The sequence below is a fragment of the Carassius carassius genome, chromosome 21 (genome assembly GCF_963082965.1).
Source record: "Carassius carassius chromosome 21, fCarCar2.1, whole genome shotgun sequence".
NCBI lineage: Eukaryota > Metazoa > Chordata > Actinopteri > Cypriniformes > Cyprinidae > Carassius > Carassius carassius.
In genome coordinates, this window is record NC_081775.1 from 11,586,965 (window position 1) to 11,598,650 (window position 11,686).

The 11,686-nt window shown below is 37.4% G+C and overlaps 1 protein-coding gene across 1 annotated transcript; it reads right to left on the bottom strand.

Annotated features, from left to right (window-relative positions):
- Positions 1-5,124: 5,124 nt before the first annotated feature.
- On the bottom strand, positions 5,125-7,701 carry LOC132097123 (uncharacterized). Its single transcript, XM_059502748.1, has 4 exons — positions 7,308-7,701; positions 6,047-6,077; positions 5,870-5,953; positions 5,125-5,646 (listed from the first exon to the last, which is right to left on the bottom strand). Exons 1-4 carry the CDS (start codon positions 7,629-7,631, stop codon positions 5,207-5,209), a joined length of 879 nt encoding a protein of 292 aa, XP_059358731.1. The 5' UTR covers positions 7,632-7,701; the 3' UTR covers positions 5,125-5,206.
- Positions 7,702-11,686: the final 3,985 nt, after the last annotated feature.

The following is an 11,686-nucleotide window of genomic DNA, read 5'->3' on the forward strand; positions in this document are numbered from 1 at the left end:
CACCCGGAACGGTTCTGCCACTCAATAGGTTTCAAGAGATGCTAGATCTCATGAGCTCAGCATCGCCACCTCTGCAGCTGGGCCTGCTCTACATGCGGCCACTAGAGTTCTGGCTAAAACCTGGTGGCAAGGACATGATCAAGGTGAGCCAGGCGTGCAGTGCCACCCGGATGAGCCCTGGCTGGTACGAGCAGGGGGCAGCTCTGGGGATAGTTGGCAGGCGGAAAGTCATCTTCAAGATGCTTCCAAGACATCCTGGAGAGCCCTGTGTGAAGGCAATCTGACCTTTTGCATCTGGACGAGTGCAGAAAGCAAGCTCCATATCAAACTCCTGGAAATGCTGGCTGTATGTCAAGCTCTCCACGCTTTCTTACCACTCCTGGCAGGGAACCACATCCTAGTCCAGTCAGACAGCCTAACAGTGGTGTCTTTCATAAATCGCCACGGACGGGCTCTCCTAAAAAAGCCCCTATTCACTTTAGTGAAAAGCGTCTTAGAGTGGGCCCAGCACCACCTGCTCTTGTTGAGGGCAGCGCATTCAAATAAAGGATGATCAGGAGTTGAACTTACTCTGCCCTGTCAGGGCCTTAAGAGCCTACATTAGCCGCATTTCCACTGTGGGGGCCAGTGCGAGCCAGGGCTTAAAGCGGGCCGGGCGGGGCTCACAATCTTAGGCCAGTAGCACCGAGGCCAGAATAGCGCAGGGTTTCCACAGTGGAGCCTGAAGCTCCGCTGCACGTCACTAAAACACGCCCTTTACACACCTCTCAGAACAACGTCATGCAACCTCATCATTTCACCAACAAAGAGAAGTTATCAGAAAACTAAGAAATAAGTCACTGGAACATGCGCGATCACACAGGAACATGATAAAATCGGCCGTTTGTTTGCATGCTTTGTTATATATTCAAATTCAAAAGCATCAATGTTTTAACTATAGAATAAGTGATACATCGATCATATTGATTTAATTTATCAGGACTCAAGATTAATCACACATAAATACACTTATTTCTATTTTATTTATTTATTTTTAACGCTTATGAAAATAGCCTGCTTATTCAGTCGAGTCTGTTTCTGTTTATTGGTAGCCACAGTAGCCATCACATTTAGAAAGAATAATAATGTCTCTATTTTTATAAAAGCTCCCGAACAAAAACATTATTATATTTTTTCATGATAGGCAACGTGGAGCTAAACTCTCGAGACGAGGCCTATGACAGATAATATAAGTTACTAAATAAATTCACGATTGTGATAGAGAATAAGAAGCTGACGTCTGATTTCTTCGAGCGGTCATATTTACCATATTTACTATGGTAATGTTAATGCCCAGCGTGCACAGTCTTTTGCATCGTTTATAAATATTTCTGCCTTGTATGGTGATTATAATCCACATTGGATCAAGTTATTTCAAACACTCGCTGCTGACTGAAAGTGAGTTTTGAGCTTGACTTATTTAAAAAAGTGTTTAATGCTGGGGTTGTAGCTGTTATATTTCTGAAATGATCCGCAGCGCAGACTCTCTATTTTTATAAAAGCTCCCGAACAAAAATCATTATTATATTTTGATGATATGCAACGTGGAGCTAAACTCTTGAAAGGAGACGACAGATAAAATGTTACTTAATAAAAACACAAGTGTGATAGAGAATAAGAAGCTGACGTCTGATTTATCCAAGCGGTCATATTTACCATGTTTACTATGGTAACGTTAATGTTTAGCGTGCATAGTATTTTACATCACTTATAAATATTTCTGCCTTGTTTAGTGATTATATTCCACATCGGATCAAGTTATTTAAAACACTCGCTGCTAACTAAGAGTGAGTTTTGAGCTCAACTTATTTTAAAAAGTCTTTAATACCGGTGTTAAAGCTGTTATCTCTCTGAAATGGTCCACAGCGCTGAGCTCTCTAGACGCGGAGAAACTCCGCCTTTGTTCATAACCCCTCCTCTAGCCCCAGCTGGCCTGCTTTGGCCCAAGGTTTTCGTCGGGCCAAAAAACCCTGGCCGTTGGCCCCGAGGAAGCCCCGGCGAGGCACGATCAAGCCCCGGAAGTGACAGTGGAAAACGCAACTGGCCCTGGCACACACTAGCACGCCCAGTTTAAGCTCGATAGTGGAAACTCGGCTAGTGATCATTCTGCCTCATTTCGACAGTCGTTACAGCTCTTTGTGTGCTTTGGAGGCCGCACCAAAGCTCATTCGGTCTCAAAGCCTAGGCTATCCGAATGGATAGTGGATGCGATAGCTCTCGCCTACTCGTCCTCCAGGCTCCAATGTCTGATAGGGGTTAGAGCACACTCCACAAGGGGCATGGCCTCCTCATGGGCATGGTCTAGTGGCTTGTCTATTGCAGAAATCTGTGCGGCAGCCGGCTGGGCCTCGCTATCCACATTTGTCAGATTCTACAACCTGAATATTCCTGAACTCCAAACGCAGGTCCTGTCAGCATAAGCCCACCGTCATGGTCAGTTTTTGCTTGTCCAGCCTAGGACTCTGACTATGTCCGGGTCCTTGGTGTTTGTTTAAGTCCCCTACACGTTCTCAGGCCCCTTGGCGCCTGAACTGTAGGAGGTCAGCAAGATGACTGATGTAACTACATCCCTGGTTGGTCTGGGATATTTTACGTATTAATTACAAGCCCTTCTCAGTGCTCTGGGCGGATACCCAGTCATCCTTCCTGATAGCACGGCGTGATTGTATTATCCCCATAGCATCTTAACCTAAACGGCTTACGACGCAGTATGAGTGTTGTATCGAAAGGGAACGTACTCGGTTACTAACGTAAATTCGGTTCCCTTAGATAAGGAATGAGGACAGCGTACTTTGTTGTAGTATACGCAAGGACACCTCATGTTGTCACTTCAGTCGAATTTAATCAGTTTGCCTGGGTGAGACAGCCACTTATATAGCCCGATGCCCTGCCCCTTTTGGCATGTATGTTTTCAAAAGTCTCCGTTTTCGAACTTGATAAATGCCGGAGTAGTGTAAACGATAGACATAATTATAGCAAATGTTATGCGTTTTAAATGAAAACGCACTAGTGTAAACGGGGCCATAGGCAACAAAATACAAGAACTATGAACTCAGAAACAATAGAACCAGAACAGAAACCAAACCTGAAACAAGCAGTCAGAATTACGTTGGTGGTACATATCAAAGTAACATTCAAAAGATTGCCATGACACAACAATGCTGCAGCCATCTCTTCTCCAGGTAAATGATGCACCCACCTGCCATTCACAACTTAGAGGCACTGCGTGTTCCGACACTTTTCTATCATGGCAGTAGCTCTTTTTTCTGATGGTACCAGACAGTGGTCTTCACTCCCCACATGCCTCAGTGAGCATGGGACACCCATGACCATAACATTGTTTACATTGTTCTTGCCTGCTGCAGCTCTTTTGATAAGTACTTACCACTGCATACCAGCATGTCCCACAAGACTTGGTGTTTTTGAGATGTTCTGACTCTGTCTAGCCATGAATCATTGACTGCTCATTAATAAGATAATTGTTGGTTTACTCTATTTTCTCTTTATTTTTTTTATTATATGAATGGCTATTTTATGCCTTTATTGGGACAAAAGAGTGGAGAGCTAACAATGAAAGCATTGGGCGGAGAGAGGGGGTGGGAATCAGCAAAGGACCTCAAGACAGTTATTGAACTCAGATTGCTACAAGTGCAGTTGTGCTGTATAAACCCAATGTAAATGTATCATGTTTATTTAGAATCAATTGACTTTTCCTCAGTGCCAACAGGGCTGCTTAATAAGACAGCAATTTTGAAGTAAAAAAAACAATAAAGCATTTTCTATCAGGAGTTAAAACTAATGTATATGATACATTGTTATTTAACAATGATAAACAATTTGTAAACCTAAACCTAGTGTGTAAATAAACTATACTGTATACAGTAATTTTCTAATGCTGCATGAATTGAATGTCTAGAATATTATTCTTTAATTAAATATCTGCTGTCTGAAATCTCTGAAATTTAGCAGAAAAATATTCTGATATTCTGTAAAAAATCTGAAAAATATTATGAAGACAAAGACAACTTTATGTAATAGTATTTATTGATTCTTCATGGTCAAAGAATAATGTCAGTATGAAGAGGTATTCAAATACATGAAACAATCTTTAGTACAACTCATTATAAAGGTCATATTTGCTAATTGCAAACCTATTTATTACAAAGTAACTTACAACCTACAAACTCCAATGACAGCAACCACGATGCACCTCAAAAACTCACTAGGGAACAGAGCAATACAGGGTATTGACCACTCTCTTCAATCCGAAATGTTACTGAACCTGTAACCTTTGCATTAACAGCCCAAATCCTTAATCAGACAATAATAACATACAAAAGCATATGAAGAGATTACAATAGCATAAATATAGTATGCAGTATGTTAATACATACAACAGTATATTTGCATACCAAATTCAATCAAAATGAAACAAAAATACAACTTCATTATTAAATTACAATTCCTCCACAGTTGCAGTGCTTAAAAATGTTTAAAAAACCCAAGCCAATGCCTCTTTTGTCCCCAGCCGTGAAGCAGAGCAGTCTTCTCATACAAAAGAAAATACCAAAAAATACTGTTATTAGCATGCTGTTTTACCTGTACCATGATATTCTTGAAAAACTATCCTAGAAGGAATGATTTTCAGTACCATAGTTTATATCAAAGTACCCTGGTATTACCTTGTGACACCGTTACTGTACTGCAGTATTTTTTCATAAAGGTTTTCTTCTGTACATACCTCTGCTATTGATTATAGCACAAATAAATCTGAGCTTCAAATTATTCTGTTGACAGAAGAAGAATGTGTTTAGACCACAAGGTCCTTTCAGATGAATATCGTCCCCTTGGAATTATAAGGTTCTATCTGCATTCCGAGTAGTTTTGAGATATTGAGCTTCAAAGTTTTTGTGTTCCATTCGACTGTGTAGATAGAACCTTATTGTTTTTTAAATAAAAAGTCCCATAATGTAGACAATATTAAAAAACCTATCACATAATGTAAATACGTTGACACAGAATGAGAATATGTGAATAACACAAAAATGTCAGATAGAACCTTATAATTCCAAGGGGATGATATGATACTTCATTGCAGCCCTTTTGATTTTTATGCAAAGCTATAGAAGAAATGGCCTTTTAAGTGAATACTATATTCACCGTATCCTCATGTGGAAAAATGAGGATATGCCACAAAGGCTGTTTTTTGCGAAATTTGCCCTTTAACATCAATGAGTTTCCGATTGTTGGACCACACCTTGAGTCTGTCCCCAGATTTGAGAGAAAAAATACCCTCAGAGAAAAGAGTTTTCGTCCAGTATTTGAGGTTGACTGTTTCCCAGTGGACGAGCAGTGTCAGGGGTCCATCATATGCCTCAGTACAATGACGAATATCATGTTGCAGAAATATTTCACTTGTGTTTTCGCTGAATTTTTTTTTGTACGTAATCTGAAGAGAAACCTTGTATGTTCCATCGCGAAGGACTTTCAGAGATTCATTATCGTCATCCAGGATGAAGTATCTGCTATTGTTTGGTGTCGGATACTCTGGTGTATCCATCCACGGCACATATCCTTCTTTTTCAGTGAAGTCGACATTGTCTTGAACTACAGAGAAGGGAAATGTGTGAAGACACTTGGCCAAAAAATGTTTTACATTAATAAGTATCTCTGAGAATTAAAATGGCATTGCACTTTTTTTTAAGAGTGTAGACATAAGTTCTCACAACTCATGCTTACAGTTCATCTTACCTTAATGATAATAGTTTTTATTCACTTCTACTTGTGCATTATGTCTTACTGCAATCAGTGTATAGGATATACTTTGTACCTGTCAAACGAGTGAAAGATGTGATTCTTTGTGTCTGGATTGTTTTTTCTCTGCTATGCGATTCAGCACCTTGATACTGCATTCCTATATGGATAAAAAATGCAAGATTTGTATTACTGTGAATTTACTTACCAACATAAAGTAGAATTCAGCTGTATTTGTAAATAATGAACTTACCAAATGTAGGTGTCTCCTTGGTTCCATTTTCCTACAAAAAGAGACCAATTGTTTAATACACACACAATGAATCCTTAACTGATCAAGGTATTGATTTTATAACTGTGCATTTCAGTTGTTTCAGAATTATTAGTAAAATTTTATTTTATTTTATTTTTTATTTTTTTGACAGCACACAAAAACATTACAGCAAAGGAGAGAAAACATATTTAATAAACCACTACCCACCCCATGGCACCCCAGGACCCAGACAAACACAAAAGTAAAACAATATAAAATCAAATAAATATATAAAAATATATAAAAACAGATTAGGTAAAAATATTAACAACAGAATGACAAAATAGATAGAGTAGCAGGTTTTGCGTGATTAGTCCATGCAGATGACCGTTCCAGATATAGTATTTCCAATATGGAATTAATCAATTTAACTTAAATTTTACTTTTAAGTAATCTTCTAGTGAGCAGCATATTTTTCCATTACACTAGTAACTACACTCATAAAAATAAAGGTGCGTAAAAGGTTCTTCACATCGATGCAAATAAAATAAAAGTTTCAATCAAACCATTCAGTCAAAGGTCTTTTATCTGACCTTTGTGTAATCTGAAGAAACTTCTTTCGCCACAAAGAACCTTTTGTGAAACAGACAAAAAGGTTCTTCTACAGTATCGTGAAGCACCTTTATTTTTAAGAGTGTTTGTATTATTACATATCTTAAATGCTAGCACTTATTCCTTTTTTATTAGTGATTATCCAACAAGTCGTTATCATATGCCATTAATACTGGTATAACACTTTAAAAAAATGTGCCATTGGATTCTCTTCATCAGTTCATTCACTTTTGACCAGTGTGCAATTTACTCCTGGCTACTTGTCTTAGTTTTACATGTAACTTATTTATTTCTTCTAGTGACAATGGTTATTAGTATCTATTTCAGGCTCATGAATTATAATTCAATCAACACATTCTCAATAAATAAATCAATCTGTAAAATCAAGTAGTGTCTCATAGGTAAGGTATTGACATCTAATATAAATACTGACTAATGGAAGACAAGAAATAAAAACGTAATGGAAATAAAGACTAGCTCATTTGACACACTTTTTATATTTTACACAATCTGTGTAAAAACGGTTATAACATACTGTACTGTCGTGTTGCCATGTACGAATATTAAATAAAAATAAAGACATTTGCAAAGGTTTCTAAAACACTTTCAAATATTCATTGAGCAGTAACGTGACTATTATGCGTCTTACCTTGCAAGTCGGCGGGAACGCGTGATAAAGGAGCGTGAACACGCAGGAGCTGAAGCAGAAGAGTACACTGATGGACTGGATGAGGCACACCTGTCTCCGCAGAGAGTGGTACTTTGCCCTCAGACGGCTCACGGGCTCGGGCTCCATGAAAACTGCGTGGATCTGACAGGCTGCCTCCTCGCTTGTCATCTCCATAATGGACCGTTTAAAAGCGCCGCTCCATGCCCTCAGACACCTCAATATATATGTATATTTCTCCCACGTGTTTTCTTCAACGCCCAAAATAAACAGCCTACTCGTGGAGTATCGATACTTTGAAAACATTAGGCTCTCAGTCCAGTCGATCCAGTGTCGCTTCCTGCTTTGCTCATGCAAGACCTGCTTGACTCCGAGCCAAAATTCTTCCAGCCTGAGGAAATAAACAATTACATGACGCGTCGTCATAGTACTGTAAGTGTGTTTGAAGCTGTGTAAAACAGTGCTTCTCTGCCCATACAAATCCATCCAGGTCCCTTTTCACCACTCCACCCATTTACATGACTATTCTGAATATTGCTGGTGATGTTTATTCTGGTTTTTTAATAAGAATATAAAATGAATTGCTGCTTTTGATTGCTGAATTTGAGCAAAGTCAGTACAGGTTTTAGTCCAATGCAATAACATTTTTGCAAAACAAAAAAATTGCCTTGAGGTCAAAATGACCAGAACACAAAATGAAACTTAAACCGTGTTTAATGACTCAAATACACATTCAGTTTTTTTGAGATATTAAATCAAAGATTGATTATTAACCTACACATGAGCCCTGTTAATATTATCAATCATTGTGTTTTCTGTGGGGATCCAAGTTCAAAACCTTGCTTAAACTATATGCTTTATACTGATTATAAACACAATTCATGTTTCATAAACAATTTTGCATGGGGTTAATTGTCACAAACTTTACCTATCTGGATAGTTTCTGTATTTGCACATACTATAATCTTGTCCACAGAAAAATAGGGGGCTGTGGACATTTGTACCAGGAGAAAAAAAGTGACCTTTTGACCTTTTGTGACAACATGCGTTAGAATACATCATATATGGGGTAATTTGTCACAGCGGAAATGGAGATGTTAAGAAGAACAAATACAATGTACTGTTGATGTGGACCAACAAATATTATAACAAACAGTATTACTATTTAACTAATATTATTATAACTAATATAAGTTTAAGGTTTTTTCTGAACAGTTTCTAGGAGTACTCTAAGAAATCAAATGAGATTTTTTTTTATCAGTAAGATGCTTTTCCTTGGTTCACTTCATTTTGCCTTGGATTTATTTTTAAACAAGACGCACCTCTTGGCGATGATCCAATACCCTTACTGGATCTGACAGCAATGTCGCAACACACACGTTTGATTAACAGTGTTTTATCATGTGTCACTGTTTTCTCTGTTACAGATCTTTTGATATGTAATGAGTATTCATACGTTTTTAAACCAAAATGACGCATGCTGTCTTTAGAGTACTTCACAACGGTGTCCATCTTCTATTTTAATATGCAGAACTGTCATCCAATCATAGCAATAGGCATTTGCTTCCAAGTATTGAATGCAGCACACCTATAAAAATCAAAAGAAAGCTAAAGAACCAATGATGTAGACGTAGTCATTGATCATTTCCAGAGGTGGTCTTTCCACACACTATGACATCATACTAAGGCGAAATACGAAACAAGGCTGAATTCCAGTTAATTTTTTTATGCCCTTCACTCGCAAAAATTCCCTCCATCTCGTTTACTCGGATGTCCATCATAATTTAACAAAAACAAAAAGTTTTAAGCCCTTGATCACTTAGAATCCACTATGGAGTTGGTTTATTGTTTAAAATTTTCCCCTTACTAATTTGTTTAGTGCAGCATTCTATATTTATTAGAATTATAGGTTATAAATGTAAAAAAATGTCATTGTCGTGTTGCATTGTGGTCTATAGAGCAGCCTGAAATGTGCAAATGAAGTAGACTCGCTCCCTTGGTCAAAATCAAGGGGTTGAGTGTATGTCCACTTCCCTCATCCACTTCATGAAGTGGAACGCACTTCTAAATGGTGGTGAGGATACCCCAGAGGGAAGGCGAGTGGGTGTCCAAAAGTGAACTTGATTCACTTTTGTGTATACCCCAGAGGGAAGGCGAGTGGGTGTCCAAAAGTGAACTTGATTCACTTTTGCCCAAGTCTTGCTTTTTATTAGAAGCTATTTTTATATTAATGAGGAAGTGGTGAGTTCTGAAACTGACAGGATGTTTATACAGTACAGTGACCTCTTACATGTCAAGATTTTACAAGATTTTGATTTCCCAGTTGATGACTTGAAAAGAATACTTTCCATTAAATCACCATGTGAGATGATTCACTTCACAAGCACCACTCAGAATATTAAATAGTTAAAATACTTTCTCAAGACAACATACTTTTAAAAAAACTAGAAAATTTATCGCACAACTTGTAAAACAGTCAAACAACTTCTGCAAAGAGAAAGTTATGTTAAAACGTGTTGATTACATTATCAGAAACTGCTTGTTTGCACGAAGCTCCAAAACTGTTTTGTCAAGTTGTTTATTGTTTGTCAAGGGAAAAAAAGATGTAGAAATGTGAAGAATTTTTGTGAGTAATGGCATTTTCCCCTCCTTTCAGTTGAAGGGTTTAGTGTACTTCAGGAAACCACATTCTCACGTATGTCCAAGTCTACATTAAACATTTCATTTATGAGGCAAGCAAGGCCTGTTATTTTGCTAGATATCTTTTTTATTAAACATTTAAGACCTCATTTGTATTAATTAGGTTGTGGGTCCTCTCATTGGAAGCAAAATATAAAAATGCTTGGTTTTTGCCTAATTTCTTCTTTTTCCGCATTCATTACACATCTCCTGGTTTTCTGTCTTTCACTTTGACTGGGCATGTATCTGTTACAGTGCTTGACACAATCAGCATTTTATCTCGGCCCAGACTTTCCATTTAGGTAATGGGAGCTTAGACCAGCTTGCAAAAAAAATAAGATTGCTGCCTTTCAGCTCTACTTCCATCCTTTTTGTAGTGTTTATTATATTTCTTTATAATTTTTATGATCATTTTTAGACAATAAATATTAAACCGTGAGTGCATGAGATAGGCCATTCATAGCATTCTTTTTGCTATCCGAGTCAGTTCCGAAGGTAATTCATAGTTTCTATGACATACTGATATAACCTGATATAACCTGTCACTTTCAGTCACTTTCAACTTCACCTCATTTGTTACATAATTGTCCAGCTATTCATTGCAGCTCTTATCATGGCAATACATTCAACTCTTAAATTACCCCTTTAATAAATTTAACAGTGTTAGTACAGACAGATACAATAAAAAAGTGTGGCTGTATCACTATTAAGCCTGATTTATTGAAGTGATTCAACACTGTTTATATGTCAAAGATTTCCATAGGATTATAAACCGCAGCCACAACTGACTGCATACTTGGCACATTTTTCTTTCCTTTACTAATCTGCATTTCTGATGCAAATCACTGATTCAGTATGAAACGTATAAGATCACGAATGCAAATGTTGCATTTCTTTTTAGTTTGTGCTAACAATTTTATCAGAAATTTGCTTATTTCATAAACTTGTTAAAAACCTGATGATCACATTGACAGAATGACCATAAAGTATCACAATTTTATTTATTTGGTTAGTGACCTAGAAATAGTGTAGTATGCAGCATTTCTGCATTTACAGGTATAAATTACATTTTGAATCCCAGAGTATGGGTTGGGGCATATAATTTATTGCCACTGGATATATACTGTCAGTTCATAGTATGTTTTTTTTTTAAATAGCCTGTCAAGCTTTGTGCTTTATGCTTTGTGCTTGATATGCCTAAAAAAAAAAAAAAAAACTTTGAATGATTCACATGTACATTTACCCATCAGGAAACAATACACACACAATCAGTCACTATTACTCAGTCATAACAGTATAAAGAGTCCAGACAGATGGCCGTCATCTAACAGCTCTCGCATAAAAGAAAGGTGGGTTCAGAATTACTCTTGGCTGAGCTAGATGGAGCTTACACCCTTGAGGATCAAAAACTTCCAATTGGCTAATTTTATTTAGTTCACTGTAAATTCAGATGCCTTCTGATTAGCAGTTCTACAGTAATTGTTTGTGTACTACTGGGAAAGTACGGTGAAACTGAAACACACAGCTGCAGGTTGATTGGGGTTGCAACATGTTGCAAGTTATTCTGCTAATTTGTTTTAAGAATTATGCAATTAAAAATCAAGTTACTAAAAGGGCTTTTTTTCTCTCTTCCAAATGACAAAATCTTAGATTAAAGGCACGTTCACACAAAGGACAAAGGA

Coding starts and splice junctions, on each gene's coding strand:
- LOC132097123 (XM_059502748.1), bottom strand. CDS start 7,631: ATGTTTTCAAAGTATCGATACTCCACGAGTAGGCTGTTTATTTTGGGC. Junction 5,954..6,046: donor CAAGGAGACACCTACATTTG/GTAAGTTCATTA, acceptor TTATCCATATAG/GAATGCAGTATCAAGGTGCT. Junction 5,647..5,869: donor ATCTTTCACTCGTTTGACAG/GTACAAAGTATA, acceptor CCTTCTCTGTAG/TTCAAGACAATGTCGACTTC.